Source organism: Anabrus simplex, chromosome 6 (genome assembly GCF_040414725.1).
Source record: "Anabrus simplex isolate iqAnaSimp1 chromosome 6, ASM4041472v1, whole genome shotgun sequence".
Lineage (NCBI taxonomy): Eukaryota > Metazoa > Arthropoda > Insecta > Orthoptera > Tettigoniidae > Anabrus > Anabrus simplex.
In genome coordinates this window covers 145,633,977-145,651,869 of record NC_090270.1, presented here as the reverse complement: position 1 = coordinate 145,651,869, position 17,893 = coordinate 145,633,977, and the positions used below count along the sequence as shown (strand labels likewise).

The window sequence follows — 17,893 nt, the reverse complement described above, 5'->3', positions numbered from 1 at the left end:
TTTCTCTATAGAGCTCATCGGGTTTTACCAGCACCACATCCAGAATATTCTTCCCTCTAGTTGGTTCCTCACTTTCTGAATCAGGTGCCCTTCCTATATTAACTTATTTGCCATTTGTTGGTCATGCTTCCTGTCGTTCGAATTACCTTCCCAATTGACATTTGGTAAATTGAGACACCCACTACGATCACTTTCCTTTTCTTATCGTTTCCCACATAGCTGATTATCTTATCAAATAATTCTGAATCAGCATCTGCACTACCCTTTCCCGGTCTGTACACTCCAAAGACATCTAGTTGCTTATTATCTTTAGAAATGAGCCTCACCCCTAGAATTTCGTGCTTGTCGTCTTTAACTTTTTCGTAGCTTACCAATTCTTCTTTCACGAGAATGAATATCTCTACGATACACCCTCCAGTTCCGTGAGAAAATTTCTGCATCCATTATATCATTTCTCATTCAACTCCTATTACAATATCTGGTAAGTATATATCCATGAAATTACTTAATTCTATTCCTTTCTTTACAATACTTCTACAGTTGAGCACTAACAGTTTTATGTCATCCCTACTTGATTTCCAGTTCCCTGTTCCCTTAACACCACTCCCTAGCGCACCCTGTTTCCCTGAATGTACCTCCCTATAACTCTTCTAAACAAATTTCCTAACTTATATGTACCACTGTGGTTTAAGCGAAGGCCGTCTGAGCGCAGATCCCTATCTCCTACCCACCCATGAAGTTTGAAAAAGTTCCAACCACTCATTCGGGTTCAACTTTAAAGTGTGCCACATACATTACATTCTTGAGTAGACATTCATTAGAGAGCTGTATGATATTGCTGGTTAGGTGGGTGCTTCCTATTCTTGATGTCATAAGATTTATTTCTGACACAGATTGTGTATATTCATTCACCTAACAATTGAAAAGGGTTTTTTTATTCCATTCACGTAACTTGGACTTGGTAATGCAGTCTGATGAGTGTGACAAAGATATGCTTAAAAACTTTCTTTGGCTTATCTTCAGCTTATTTCTAGGGTTTATGGAGCCATTCAGGCTATTTTGTGTCTGGCCAATGGTTTAAGGCTGGATGTATTTTGTAACGTCACTTGATCCTTCATCTGTTAATGGTGCCTAAAATGTTGAAAATGTCTTTAAGTTGCTTTCCAAAGAATCGCTTCAGTATCAAATGAAATAACCATACCAAGAATATGCAGTGGCAAACTAGTTAAACGCATGTTACATCAAATAATCCTGAGGATAGGTTTAGGATTGTAGTAAAGATTTACCGTATATCATTTGTAAACCATGTTGTCATGGAACTGAGAATGTAGGTTCAGTTCACAGTTCTTTTAACTGTTATTACTTGAAACACTTATTCCATCTAAAGAGAAGAACTCTTAATGACAAAACTAAGAACTGAACTAATTTTTTAACAAAAGAAGCAGGACAGAGTTCCAGATACTCTAAATCTGCTGCTGAAGCCCTTATTTAAATGAATTTGTCCCTAACATAAAGATTTTGCTACAGCTTTTAGCAACTTTGCCAGTATCCACTGCTACATCAGTGATAAGTTTCTCTGCATTATGGAGATTCAGAACCTACCTTCACTCAACAATGAATGACAACTGTCCCAATGGCTTAGCCCTTGCTGATATTGATAAAGGTGTTAAAGTAGATGCCAGTGAGTTTTTAGACAATTTTAGGAAACTAAAGCCTCAACGAATTCGGCTACAGGACTGGTCAAAATGTTATGTTTATGATTTATTAATGTTGTAGGAAGTGATTCTTTGTCACTGTAGCCTTCCCTTTGCATAAACCTGGCTATTCAGATTTGAGTGTTTAGGGAATTGTCTGTATGTATTCTCAAGATCATTTAACATCTTACATAATGATCACTTACCTCTCTCACTTTGAAGTCATCACTTGATTGACTACTGACAGTATCCTGTTGTGTCTTCTTCTTCCCCATGTATTTCTGCACTCCACCCGGTCCTTGCTTTTTAATAAAGTTGCTCTTTCCTCCGCTGTTGTTGTTTCCGCTTCCAACAATCTGTGAGAAACTAGGATTCTCTGCCATTGTTGTACTGCCTTTGCGTGCAGGACCACGGTTCACTGCATTTTTGCCCATGTTCTTCAGAGCCATCAGGACGGTTGATGGCCTATATACAGAATATAATTGAAGACATATTAAAACTCATGCATGGTACTAATTGAGAATTGCTTAGTGTTATACTCTGAACAAGAATAGGTAAGATTTTTTGAGTCAAGAGTTTTCTGAAAGTGAAGGACATATCAAATAACATTCATGGCAGTGTGAATTAAAAATATATTTGTAGTTAAAGTCAAAAAGTGATTATGAAAATTTACACTAGACATGACTGATGTCTTTTGAGTTTTTGCTGTATGAAATGGGCATAATGCATGGAAATTTTATGTTTCACCAGACTTTGCTCTGCATCCTGTTGCAGTCTTAGTTGGCCAAATTTCTCTTCTGAAATTTTATATCAATAAATGTCAAGGACATGGAGCTGAGTCTTCATAAAATGTAAATGTTCTCTACAGTGTGCCTCTTTCACAAGGCAAAAAAAAGTCAAAGAGATACCATGTCTCTTAATATGGGATGTGAAAGCATCAATTTACAGTATATGCTCCGGTTTTGCACTTCCACATTTCACTGATCAATCAATCAATCAATCAATCAATCAATCAATCAATCAATCAATCAATCAATCAATCAATCAATCAATCAATCAATCAATCAATCAATCAATCAATCAATCAATCAATCAATCAATCAATCAATCAATCAATCAATCAATCAATCAATCAATCAATCAATCAATCAATCAATCAATCAATCAATCAATCAATCAATCAATCAATCAATCAATCAATCAATCAATCAATCAATCAATCAATCAATCAATCAATCAATCAATCAATCAATCAATCAATCAATCAATCAATCAATCAATCAATCAATCAATCAATCAATCAATCAATCAATCAATCAATCAATCAATCAATCAATCAATCAATCAATCAATCAATCAATCAATCAATCAATCAATCAATCAATCAATCAATCAATCAATCAATCAATCAATCAATCAATCAATCAATCAATCAATCAATCAATCAATCAATCAATCAATCAATCAATCAATCAATCAATCAATCAATCAATCAATCAATCAATCAATCAATCAATCAATCAATCAATCAATCAATCAATCAATCAATCAATCAATCAATCAATCAATCAATCAATCAATCAATCAATCAATCAATCAATCAATCAATCAATCAATCAATCAATCAATCAATCAATCAATCAATCAATCAATCAATCAATCAATCAATCAATCAATCAATCAATCAATCAATCAATCAATCAATCAATCAATCAATCAATCAATCAATCAATCAATCAATCAATCAATGTATGTATGTATGTATGTATGTATGTATGTATGTACCGGTATGTATGTATGAGTTTAGTTTCAATTAAAATCTTGTATAGCAGTGAAATTAACTAAATGCATATGGTAGTTTGCACGTTATAAATTTCATATTAGAGCCCGTATTGTCAAAGTATCAACTTGTGAAAATTTAGATTTTATAATTCCACCTTTACAAAACTGTAATTGTCTTTATTACAAAGACTACATTAAATTACACTCGTGAAACATGTTTCGTCCTCTTATAGGACATCTTCAGTCACAAATACAAATAAATATCATTAAAAATAAGGCAAAGACACATTAAAATAAGTGAAAGCAAAGTCTTTGTATCCTGTGACGCGGCGTGATAGCGTCTTGTCAATCTTCAATGTTAAAATGGTGCAGTGTGAACATGATATGAAGCATGAAGTCCAATTAAAATCATATGTTAAAACTGTTGTTCAAAACAACAAATTGTCAATTATAAAACACCGTAAGTGGCTATGCAAATAAAATTATGTGCATATTGTACATAAAACAGTGTTGTGGTGATGCCACATTATAATAGATTTCTTGATTAGGAGGTGAAGTTATATACAATATGCACATAATTTTATTTGCATAGCCACTTACGGTGTTTTATAATTGACAATTCGTTGTTTTGAACAACAGTTTTAACATATTATTTTACTTGGACTTAATGCTTCATATCATGTTCACACTGCACCATTTTAACATTGAAGATTGACAAGACGCTATCACGCCACGACACAGGATACAAAGACTTTGCTTTCACTTATCTTAATGTTATGTATTTGTATTTGTGACTGAAGATGTCCTATAAGAGGACGAAACATGTTTCACGAGTGTCATTTAATGTAGTCTTTGTAATAAAGACAATTACAGTATTGTAAAGGTGGAATTATAAAATCTAAATTTTCACAAGTTTATGGTAGTTTGTTGGAGAAAGGAGATAAATTGAACTATCCAACCAGGCACTGACTAGTTAGATACTGCCTATTAGTGTGCAAGATATATCCTGATTGATTCGCACTAAACTCTTTGAAGTTTCTCTTAACACGATATACTGTATTATTAGGCCTACTGTAAAACTGATTCAACCTCTTGCTCATTATTTTCCTCTTTGAATTTCTGTTATCATGTTGAGTTAATTTTATGTACACTACTGTACATTGTTTGGACTGTGCAACAGTTCAGTACTGCAGCTGGTTCAGTGGTTGTATAGTTGTATACTGTTCATTGTTCTCATGGTTACTAAACAGAAGTTCTATAAGGCAAAATATTAAGGGTTCAGGAGTCACTGGCCCATTTAATCCTACAAAATCTCATCTGTATTACAAAGATGATGGTGTGTGGCCTCTGGAGAGGCTTGGTGTTCTCTGACGTTGACGCCCCATGGACGACCTGCACATCTGTGGGGATGGGGCCGTGTCTAGGATGATGGTACAAACACAAGTCTCTGAGCCGGAGGAAATATCCAACTAAGGTTGAATCCTGATTTGGCAAGGAATAGATCCCAGGACTTATTGTTCCAAAGGCCAGCATGCTTACCAGTTAGCCACTGAGTTGGAATTTAAAGATGAAAAATGAAAATCCACAGCCTGTTTCCAGTCATTTGACCGGGTCAGGAATGGAATGAATGAAGCCCCCATCTAGTGGCGAGGATAAGAATTGTGCCAGCTGCCGAAGCCTGTTGCACTCCTCTGGGGCACTGATTAATGACTGACAAACGAAATGAAATGATATTGGAGAGTGTCGCTGGAATGAAAGCTGACAAGGAAAACCGGAAGAGGTACCCGGAGGAAAGCCGGTCCCGCCTCTGCTTTGTCCAGCACAAATCTCCCATGGTGTGACTAGGATTTGAACCACAGAACCCAGCGGTAGGAGGCTGGCGTGCTGCCGCTTGAGCCACGCAGGCTCTGGGCTTGCTCTCAGATGCTTTTGTAATATCATTCGGAATAGTACTGTATTAATTTTAATGCTTTGTATGCTTGTTTTCCGAATATTACTTTTTTTGTTAGTTTATTTTTGTTAGTTGGTGGCTATTTAAAAATTTGCCTAGTTTTATTCTTGAAGTGTACCATTAACTATCTGCAATAAATAAGCTTGATACAAATACCAGTGTGAGTAGTGTTCTATTCTATATTTTAACATTACTTTCTTATGACTGGGTGATGAATATAGGATATGCCGTCCTGACTTCAATTTTGGATATGTTGTGCATTCCTTGATGTAATTATCAGTATTTGATGGTTTTGTTATGGAATACGAGATCTCATATTTGTCGGTAATGACGTGTTCTCTCTTAACTGCTAAAATTATTAGAAAGCTTAGAAACTGGTGAAATTTTATTGAATTCCATTACGCTTACTTAAACATTTCATGAAAACCTCAGCCTGTATTAAAGGATGTTAGGTATACTGCAGATAGTAGTAACTATGGGAACTCAGCACACCTCTTAGTTATTGCTTTTGCCGTTCAAATATCAGGCTCCAATTCTCATGGCCTCAACTCTACTTCATTTTGACAATACCTAGGTATCACGCGCGACATATTCTACGTCAAAACTTGCGGTTGTGACCCTGACGGTGCCCTGTTATTTTTTTTGTAAAATAATTTCCACTTAATACTGACAATAATAAATATTATATTTCCTTATCTTACCTGTGAGGCATTATGTTGATGTGTTCACTACCCATCTTTTCCATTTTTTCTCTTTCTTTCTGTAACCGCTTCTGCTCTTGTTCAGCCAACTTTTTTGTTTCCTCTTGCATTTTCTCAAATTCTTGAGATAGTTTTTCTGCATTCTTTTGGGCTTTTTGTCTCTTCTTTTGTACATCTTTCCTGTTGACAGAAGAAGAATATAATCAAACAATAGAAAATAACAATTTTCAAAGCAGCATATTTGTAGTCATTTGCGTTATAGATATATTATTTTCCAAAGACATTTTATATCTACTACAATATTTTGGCTAACTCATTCCTAACATGGAGACAGACACACATTGTAGTTGGTCCTAACCTGGTGAATAGATGTTGAATGATGGATATCGGTGTCATTTCCACCAAATCAAATCAAAATCTCTTTATTTGCAAATGAGGTGTCTACCTCGGTGGCAAATGGTACACTAAAATACATTATTGTCAAGCACTAAATTTTAAATTAACATTGAGGGGCCATCACAAGATTTAGCTGTTGCTGGTCACTTTAGGGAGTCAAGCTATTAACCACAGTCCACCACTAGATGGGAAGTTTCCTCTTCTACCCGAAAGTGTAGAGGTATCGAATTACTTGTAACGAATCCTTTAAAAAAGTAATTTTTACTGGTATTCGTTACTTTTTGAAAAATGAAATGTTAACTCATACTGTAATTTACTTCTTGAAATAAAATTGTATTTATTACATTCTAGTAATCAATATGCAATGCACAGAAGCAGAAACAGGAAAAATTTGATGAATAACTGTTTCATTTCTACTAAACCAGTAACTCCATCACTGCTGGATGAGATGTTTTTTACCTCTCCAGTGCTTCCAAAATCACGAAACTTATCCTACAATAACTGCCACTGCCGGGGAAGTTCTTAAAAATTAATCACAGATATACCTTGAAGTGCCCCTGTTCGGCGTCTTTTCAACAAATAATGCAAAGATGTACTTTACTTCCAACATAGCGATGATTTTTTTTTTTTTTTTTTTTTTTTTTACAAGTTGCTTTACGTCGCACCGACACAGATAGGTCTTATGGCGGCGATGGAACAGGAAAGGGCTAGGAGTGGGTAGGAAGTTGCCGTGGCCTTACTTAAGGTATAGCCCCAGCATTTGCCTGGTGTGAAAATAGGAAAACACCAAAAACCATCTTCAGGGCTGCCGACAGTGGGGTTCGAACCCATTATCTCCCGAATACTGGATACTGGCCGCGTTTAAGTGACTGCAGCTATCGAGCTCGGTATGAACATTTCTAAGAATCAATTATTTTGTAAAGTAGGTAAATGAGAAATGATTTTAAATGATTATAGTCAGTACCCATCACTAACTTTTAAAAAAATATGTAAAAGTAATTTTGAAAGCTCCAGGGTGTCATGTTTAGTCTCATTTAGTGATGGTAGATGCTTACTGTCTCAATGCCAAAAAAAAAAAAGATATATATATATATATATATATATATATATATATATATATATATATATAATTAAAAAATTAAGTAATCTATTTATTTGCAAACTTCAGTATCATTATTTCAACCCCATGCAAAAAAGTCAGTGATTTCCTTAAGACTGGCTTGCTGTAGAGTAATTGTAATTTTACTGTTTTATTTGCGAGAAAAGTGATTTGCAATCATAATTAAGTAAAAATATTTCTCAGGTAACTGCAATTCAACCCATTTACCCTTCCCTTGTACTTTTTTCATCACTGCTTATACACTCATGTTCATAAAATCCAGAACACCTTGAAAGACTAGAAAACGGAAGTTCATATTCACAGGACATGTGCATTAGTATGTTCTGAAGAAATGATTAACATTTGAACCATGTTGGCCCTCAGGTTCAACGTTCAAGGTCCATATCGATATCTCGGCGCACCACCACCGACTGGTAAAATGTGCCTGCGGCTCTCGTTGTCGCTATAAACCGAAGGTAATGGATCAGTGTGACTGAGTAGACGTGCAGGATGCCTTGCAGACGTATGCGAGAACCCTACCGTCAAATGAGTGAGTTTGAAAGAGGGCGCATTATTAGCATGAGAGAACGTGATGCATCCATCCTGAAAATTGCTGCACGTGTGGGACGAAGTGTGTCGGCAGTGCAACGAGTGTGTACAGAATAGTTCACAGAAGGCCGTAGAACACGACGAGATGGGTCTGGTCGCACCACCCAGACCACCCCCCGAGAAGATCGACACCTCATCGGAATGGCATTGTAGGACAGATCTGCGTCCTTCTCGGCTCTGGCGCAGTAGCGGAACAGTGTAACACATCGTACACTATCAGGAGTGACAGTGCGCCGCCGTTTATTACGGTCTGGGTTACCGGCGCGTTGTCCATTTCTCTGCCTATCTTTGACTAATGTGCATAAACATGCTAGTCTACAATGATGTATGGAACGACGTCACTGGGGACGGGAATGGCAATAGATAGTGTGTTTGTTACGAATCAGGTTCTGTTTGCTTGAAAATGATGGCTGCATTTTGGTTCGCCGCAGACAGGGGGAGAGGCATCACATCGACTGCATTCGCACAAGACATACAGCGCCAATTCAAGGTCTTATGGTGTGGGGTGCTATTGTGTACAAGGTACAACCACAAATCACAGTTGGTGCGTGTACAGGGCACTGTGACCAGTTTGACCTACGTCAATGACATCCTGCGATCCGTTAGCCATACCCTTTCTGCACGACACCCCAGACGCCATTAAAAATATTTATTATTTTATTAAATCCCTTTACCCTCCAGGGTTGGTTTCCCCGCGGACTAAGTGAGGGATCCCACCTCGACCACATCAAGGGCAGTGTCCTGGAGCATGAGACATTTGGTCAGGGATATAACTAATGAGGAGGACCAGTATCTCGCCCAGGCAGCCTCACCTGCTATGCTGAACAGGGGCCATGTGGTGGAATGGGAATTGGAAGGGATAGGGGGCCGTGGCCTTAAGTTAGGTACCTTCCCGGCATTTGCCTGGAGAAGAAGTGGAAAACTACGGAAAACCACTTCGAGGATGGCTGAGGTGGGAATCGAACCCCCCTCTACTCACCTGACCTCCCGAGGATGAGTGGACCCCCGTTCCGGACCTCGTACCACGTTTCAAATTTCGTGGCAGAGCCGGAAATGGAACCCGGGCCTCCGGGGGTGGCAGCTAATCACACTAACCACTGCACCACAGAGGCGGACATGACTTTGTATCACAGAATAAATTTGCGAGGGAAACATTGAAAACATTGCCGATTTCTTTTGGAGGAATGGTATATACTACGATGGCGTTTGGTCACAGGGGTCGCGGGGTCGATTCCCGGCAGGGTCGAGAATGTTAACCATCATTGGTTGATTTCGCTGACACGGGGGCTGGGTGTATGTGTTGTCTTCATCATTTCATCCTCTTCACGACGCGAAGGTCACCTACGGGCATCAAATCGAAGGACCTGCACCTGGTGAGCCGAACATGTCTTCGGACACTCCCGGCACTAAAAGCCATACGCTATTTCACCTACCCCCGCCCCGTGGCAAACTAATGAAAGAGCAAATAGCCAATTTAACAGGAGAGCTGAAACAAGTGATTTATCATGTAAAAATAATTGTAATACTTTCATGGGTGTTATTATTTCTCATGAAAATTCATTTTAATACTTTTGTGGTTGGTATTATGTGTTAGCCATACGTAATGACAATGAACTACAGATACGAGACTTCACTGGAGAGCAGATCTTATTCTTAATCTTCCTGGACTTTTTCTCAAATTATTGGGGTCGGCACGTGGTTTGGATATGGCCCAGTTTTAGAACAGGACTTCAACTGACATCAACTCTACATGGAGGGATGTATTCATTACAAGGACTGTACTAAGTGCAGTAATAAACCGAACAAAGAAAGACAAAGGGAGACCCACTTCTTCAAAATTGCAATGAAACTAAGCCTTCATTGAGATGTTTGCTTCCGGACCTGTTATACAAAGGCTGTAAACCTACAAATTCTTCATTTCCACTTTTACGTAATCATATAAAGAACTTCAGTTTTACCTGCGAGAATAGATAGCACTGCACTCATACTTTTCCAGCATAATAAATACGGGTAGATTAGTGTAACCAGACAAACTTTTCTTTTTACAGTTGGCTTTAAGTCGCACCGACACAGATAGGTCTTATGGCGACGATGGGACAGGAGTGAGCAGGAAGCGTCCGTTGCTTTAGTTAAGGCACAGCCCCCGCATTTCCCTGGTGTGAAAATCGGAAACCACGGAAAACAATCTTCAGGGCTGCCGACAGAGGGGTTCGAACCCACTATCTCCCGAATGCGCCCCTAACCGCAGGGCCAACTCACTCGGTCCAGACAAACGTATTCGAGTGCTAAGGGTTATGACGAACACAAAGACCCAGTCCACGAGCCAGTAAATTAACTATGCGCAGTTAAAATCAGCGGTCCGGTCGGGAATCGGGAATCGCGGTGTAGATTTTTTGTAAATAGTAAAATCTAGACCTTAACTGTAGAACTGCAGATCCACTACTTTGTCATTGTCGCTAGACGTTCATCAGAAACGTGTTTTAGAAATATCTGAAGTCGTATGCATCTGGATGAGAAAGTTGAGTTCGAGGCTGTGATCACGTAAAGTGAAGAAGAATATACCGTACAATGCAAGATTCACACCACCCCTATTAGGATGACTTAAATGTGCTACTTAGCCAACAACTTTCTCCGTTACTAATTAATTTAAAATAGAGGAAAATATGTGAACTCGTATGATGAAACAATGCTCTACGAGCAGGAAGACATTTTAAGGCAAGCGTTGGTGGGAAAAGATTACCGTGTTCTCTGCATGTGTCCGTGGAATTCTACGAATTATACGAGTCGTCAAGGTTTAAGTTCAAGGCTTGCCTAGCCGAGGCGTTTTAAGGCGAGCTCTGTTCATCTGGAGGGACATGGATTCCATTCCCTCTCAAGAAGAACATTAATTTCGAGGAGAGGTGTCCGCTTTTGGAAATGAAATGTCGTATGGCTTGTAGTACCGGGATATCCCAGGACGGGTACGGCTCGCCAGGTGCAGGTCTTTCTATTTGACTCCCGTAGGCAACCTGCGCGTCGTGATGAGGGTGAAATGATGATGAAGACAACACATACACCCAGCCCCCGAGCCATTGGAATTAACCAATTAAGGTTAAAATCCCCGACCCGGCCGGGAATCGAACCCGGGACCCTCTGAACCGAAGGCCAGTACGCTGACCGTTCAGCCAACGAGTCGGACTCCGCTTTTGGAGAAACACATAGACGTACGGGCTACATCAAAATTTTCCCCCTGTGGGTTGGGGCGATAGAATAACACCCCTGTATCCCCTGCCTGTAATAAGAGGCGACTAAAAGGGGCCCCAGGGGCTATAAACTTGGGAGCGTGGGTTGGCGACCACGGGGCCCTTAGTTGAGTCCTGGCATTGCTTCCACTAATTGTGGCAGGCTCCTCACTTTCATCTATCCTATCTGACCTCGCTTGATCAACTCTTGTTCTCTTCCGACCCCGACGCTATTAGAGCATTCGAGGGCTCGGGAGTCTCATTTTCACGCCTTTCGTGGCCCTTGTCTTTCTTCAGTTTTTCGAAGTGTCGGATCCCTTCAATTGTTTTCTCTGACTAGTTATATATAGAGGATCGTTGCCTAGTTGTACTTCCTCTTAAAACAATCACCACCACCTATGACCGGGTCCATAGCTGAATGGTTAGCCTGGTGGCCTTTGGTCACAGGCATCCCGGGTTCGATTCCCGGCAGGGTCGGGAATTTTAACCATCATTGGTCTATTTCTCTGGCACGGGGCTGGGTGCATGTGTCGTCTTCATCATCATTTCGTCCTAATCACGACGAGCAGGTCGTCTGCGGGCGACAAATCGAAAGACCTGCACCTGGCGAGCCGAACATGTCCTCGGACACTCCCGGCACTAAAAGCCATACACCATTTCATTTTCATTACCACCACCTATAGCAAAAATGAGTACTGGATTAATTATTTGGGGCAAAGACGGCCGGGCGAAGGGCTAAACACTCACTCCCGCTTAGTGCCGAGGTTACGGATAGTGAAAGTCTACCGTCCACTCCTCCAAGGGCATTCTTGGCCTGTGCGGAGATGGCAAGGTTTAAGTTTGAATGAAAGATTGCTTCATAACCTTCATGTCAATGTGTATTAACTCACGTATCGTACCATGGGAGATAATGTGGACCTCAAATTTGATTGATTTGATTTTGGACCACAGAGATTTTCTATGGCAATCCTGAGATAGGATTTTGAAGTGGTGTTTCTTTACTTGCCTGCAGGAAAATGCCGACTTCCATACACATCATTAAGATACTAGCCATGTCTTGGTAGACAGGGCTTTCGCAATCATAAATACCTCTGGATCTAACAGCAAGTATGTTCACTGTCTTGAACTGTCGTGAACAAAGCCAAATTTTCTTCTGTCTGTTTGAGCAAGATGTATGAGTGATCTACAGAAATAATAATAATAATAATAATAATAATAATAATAATAATAATAATAATAATAATAATAATAATAATAATAATAACAATAATAAATAATAATAATTGTTAAGGAAATATCGTGGATCACAGAGGGGTAAGAAGCGTGAGAGTTGAATGGCTGGACAAGGAATTAACTAGGGCAGAACTTAACACAACAAATTTTGAAATTTAATTTCTTTCACTTGTTTTTCTAGTTTAATATTTGAGAATTAGAAAATCAGAATGAATAACAACAATATTAATGAACGTGTCAGAAGTCCGTATATCAGGTACAAAAACTTGAGAAAATTACAAATTGTTCATTTACACAGAAAAGAGCTGAATTATTCTTGCCAGGTACAATATTTTATAAGAGTAAGAAATGCTCCCGGAAAGTACACTTAGTAGGAGTCTGCGCTCCAATTATATCATAGTACAGCCTCGCAGAGGCATCAGTTTCTTATGGTGCACTTAACTTCTCTCTGACAACCTATCGGTTGTCCTCCATTAAAGTATTTACACCAAGTTGCCCCGATGTGGGCTTATCTATTGCTCAACAGTTACAGGATTCACTGTTCCCAATGGGAACTAACGCCAGAAAAAACGTTACACACAGAAATAAATGTACAGGGGCATAATTGCCCATACTAATTGGCCTTAGTGTAAAAACGAAAAGGTTGCACATACCGGCCATTAACAAAAGGCTGGGAGGCGAAACACTTGCCCTCCTTATAGAAATAGTTAAAACCCTCAGTGGGCTTATGGCCGAAAGATACAGAGGCTAATCCTATACTACACCGGGGTGACTAAATGAGAAACGTTAATGCAACTTAAGAAATTTAGAGGTTTGAAAACTTTAGTCATCCCATGCCAAGTTGAATGTGAACTGACAGAGGCTAGTCACTCCTTGTTCCCTTACATTAAATATTTTCCAGTAAAGAATAGAACCACCAAATTTAGAATTTTACATTAAATAAAAGAGGTTGAAACCTTCCCCTCACACTATACGCAGGAGCAATCATATATCTATGAAAATTCTGCCATTACCTTGAGTCGCTGGACCTTCCCCACGCAGGCCGCACCCCTGCCTCCCTTAGGACACGCCGTACTCATGTCACTGGAGCAATAAAGATAATACGGCCCTAAAGCGCCCCTATTTATAATACTTTTACGGGAAGCTTCCAGAACTCTTTGTTAATAGGCTGGATTCCTATACACACCCCTGGTTTTAATTGGCTAAAGAAGATATATCCAAAAAATCTGATAGGTTAATTACAATCAAGGAGGAACCAGATGAAGTATTGACAACTTCTGTACATTAAAAAAAAAAAAACAATTATAAGACCCTGGTTAACAAACATCAGAAATACAAATTTCTTTATGAAATAATTAGAGTTTATCCCGCAAGAGGGAGCAAATTAAATCTATGGTAGAGACATCTAACAGTAGAAGACCAAAGTATCTAGTAGTGCACCAGTTCAAGTTTGTTTACATAGATGGCCTTAGAGGAGGCGCGCAGTTTAAGTGGCCAGGGAAGGTGTAACCTGGAATAATAATAATAATAATAATAATAATAATAATAATAATAATAATAATAATAATAATAATAATAATAATAATAATAATAATAATAATACCGAGTGAGTTGGTCATGCGTGTTCGAGTCACGCATCTGTGCGCTTGCATTCGGAAGATAGTGAGTTCGAATCCTACCGTCGGCAGCCTCGAAGATTGCTTTTCGTGGTCTCCCATTTTCACACCAGGCAAATGTACCTTAATTAGGTCATGGGTGCTCCCTTCCCAATCCTAGCCCTTTCCCAATCCTAGCTCTTTCCCATCCTTCCGTCGCCGGAAACTGTCGATGTGTTAGCGTGACGTTAAACACGTAGCATAAATAATAATAATGGTTACACGTCACACTAACAACTTTTATGGTTTTTGGAGACGCCGAGGTGCCGCAATTTTGTCCCGTAGGGGTTTTCATTCGTGCCAGTAAATCTACCGACACGAGGCTGACGTGTTTAGAGCATCTTCAAATACCACAGGACTGAACCGGATCGAACCTGCCAAGCTGAGCTTAGAAGGCTAGTGCTCTACCGTCTGAGCTGCCCGGCGTACAGAAATTAATAGAGTAATTTGGTTTGTGTTACTGCGGTTCCTCAGTGACATTTTGTTGTGGTGTAGTGAAGACAACAGCGAACAGATGGCAAGGAATAATGGTCAGGTTGTTATATACTGAGCAAGCAGAGCTATCTCCGTACAGGCCGTGAAGGTTCCTGAATACAGAGGCAGGCTACTCGTAACTTCGCCACTAAATGACATAAAGTCTTTGTCTCCAGGAATTATTTTTGTACTCATTACTTCTGTGGCATGTGGCTTTCCAGAAGTAGAAGTCTCATTTCTTCGACTTCATAGCGGGGAATCGACTCAACGTTTTTACGCGTGAACAGAGCACACGTATATCAACGAGGCGATGCAGGCCCCCATGCAAAGGATAAAGTAACATAACTGGAACAAGGCATTCGAGCGCGGGATCGAACTCTTCGAAGATTACAAGCGCTTGGAGAAGCTCTATGGTATTGGAAGGGTGGAGACGTCCGCCTCAAGTGAACGTGTAATGTCTTATCAGAAGCATGAACAAGCATTATAATCCGAAATCCGTGTCAAAGGAGGCACTTACTTATTTAGCGTACGGCATTACACATGAAATAAAATGTTGAAAGTAAAGAGTGATTAAAAAAAGGAGGTAATACTACATATAAACCAGCTTCCATTACATTGTAACCATTCGGTTTACGTCAAGTGACCACTTTGTTTAAGGACCCTTTATTAAACAATATAATGTTTTGACTTTCCCAAGAACGATTTCTATCTCATTTATGCATTGTTTCAAGGAAGAAGGGTTTTTCTTTTTTACTAGTTGCTTTACGTCGCACCGACACACATAGGTCTTATGGCGACGATGGGACAGGAAAGGGCTAGGAGTGGGAATTAAGCGACCGTGGCCTTAATTAAGCTACAGCCCCTATATTTGCCTGGTGTGAAAATGGGAAACCACGGAAAACCAACTTCAGGGCTGCCGACAGTGGGTTCGAACCCACTATCTCCCGAATACTGGATAATGGCTGCACTAAAGCGACTGCTGCCATCGAGCTCGGTGAGGATTATTTTAATATTCTTTTTGTTTCCATTTCAATTTGTCTGGGTATAAATTAGTGCCGAATAACAAAATTCAAAATGTTTTATCCCTCAGGATATCGCTCGCCGCGCGGAGTTCATTTTAATTCCTTTAGAATTGTATTTTCTTTGAAATTCTTCATCTTCCCAGAACTCGCACATTAGTGCTCTGGGACTCTGAATTAATTTCCTCCCTAGAATATAATGATTTACCCTTGTATGAAATTCACCTGGCCTTTGCTGGCAAGATGTATTGTATACAGTGTACTATGTCTTCTGGTATGGGCTAGAATAAAATTACTTTCATTGACCTGTCTCAGTCTTATACTTGGCTTTGACAATATGAAAGTGGCTGAGGTTTGAGTGACGCTAGTATTGCCATTCCTTATGCAGCCAGTCCCTGCTATGAATGGTGTGAAAAGTTCACTCATAGGGTCGGTTGGTGCATGCATTTCAGTGGGCTTGGCAGACTGATGTGCAATAGCAACTTCTGGTTCAGTGAGGAAAGCAACGGGAAACTACCTCACTCCTCATTTCCCTAGTTTGCCTCTTCAGTGACACCTAAGCCATCTATGACAGCTAATGGTGAACCTGTTGAGGATCCAACCAGCCTTCGGGCTAAATACTCAACATGAAATTCACTGTCCCTTAAAATTAGCTTTACCTAAACTGAAATTAAGTTTCCTTCTTTAAAATCGCATTGATTCTCTTGAAATTCAACTTGGGGCCTACTGTCAGAATTCATGTAGTTCCTTTCTTCAAGTATGAGCTCCAGAACAAATTTCCGGGTTTCAAAAGAAGTTTCATAACGATTATAAGATCGACTGGAACTTAAATACAAGCCACTTCTACTTCCCAGTTCAGTCCTAGTGGTGATAAGAGGAAGTACAACTGGGTACACATCACCTCTTAACACTGACCAGAAACGAAAAAAGAAATTCGACCCTTCGAAGATAGAAGGTATTGGAAAAATGGAGGAAGGCTACGAAGAGCGTGAACATGGAAGTCACGTGAGGTCTCGCGAACCTTATACTGTCGGGGTACTTACTTACTTACTTCCTCTTCATGGATTAGGCTAATAGCCTGTTCCGACCTCAAATTTCATTCCATCTCTTCATAGGACGACCAATATCTCTTCTTCCTGTAGGATGGTATTCCAGAGCAAGTTTTGGGATTCTGTCGTTATCCATCCTCAGAACGTGGTTTTTCCAATTTATCCTGTTTTGGAATATTCTTTCATTCTCTGGGAATATATTTAATTGTTGTCTTATCTCTTCATTTCGTATTTTATCTTTTAGGGAGTATCCTTTCACTGATCTTACGAATCTCATTTCAGATGATTGTATTTTATTCCTATAGCTTGTTTTATCCACCCCACTTCCATATAACAAAGTTGGTACAGCCATAGTCTTATAGAATTTAAGTTGAGTATCTTCTCTCACTTTTCCTTTCAGTGTTCGGCGAATTGTCCCACACATATATTGAAATCGATGAAGCTTCTGCTTCACCTCGTCATCATTATTAAAATATATTTCACAACCAAGGTACTTAAAATTTGAGACTTGTTCTACTGATTGATGGCCAATTACTATCTTCGCTTTGATAGGATATTTCCCTTGCCATGCCATAACTTTGGTTTTCGTTCTGGATATCCGAAGATTATAACTTTTACAAATGGTGTTTAACTGATGTATTGATTTCTAGAGTTTATCTTCATCATCCTGCAGGATAAATTGATCATCTGCAAAGAGCATAGTATTTATGTATGTGTTTGTGTTCAATTTTATTCCGGAGTGCACAATTCGTTTCCGATTTCTGATTACTTCATCTATATATATATTGAATAGTGTTGGAGAGAGGCTGCATCCCTGACGTACACCTTGATTAATTAATATTTCTTCCGTTAGTTTGTATCCTAGATCTAACACAATTCTCGTCCTTTTGTACAGACTTTGGATAACTTGAATAAGATGTTTAGGGTATCCATTTTTTAGCATTATATTCCATAACTGTTCTCTATCTACCCTATCAAAAGCCTTTTCATAGTCGACAAAAGCGACATAA

At 39.4% G+C, this 17,893-nt stretch overlaps 1 protein-coding gene across 1 annotated transcript in view; it reads right to left on the bottom strand.

The window, feature by feature from the left end:
* The window catches only part of Sans (SAM_USH1G_HARP domain-containing protein Sans), a 260,636-nt gene that overhangs the window by 22,860 nt on the left and 219,883 nt on the right, over positions 1–17,893 (bottom strand). The window contains exons 4-5 of the mRNA XM_067149972.2: positions 6,129–6,308; positions 1,901–2,159 (exon numbers count right to left, since the gene is read on the bottom strand). Of these exons, the coding sequence (XP_067006073.1) occupies positions 1,901–2,159; positions 6,129–6,308 (439 nt within the window). The remainder of the gene's footprint in view (positions 1–1,900; positions 2,160–6,128; positions 6,309–17,893) is intronic.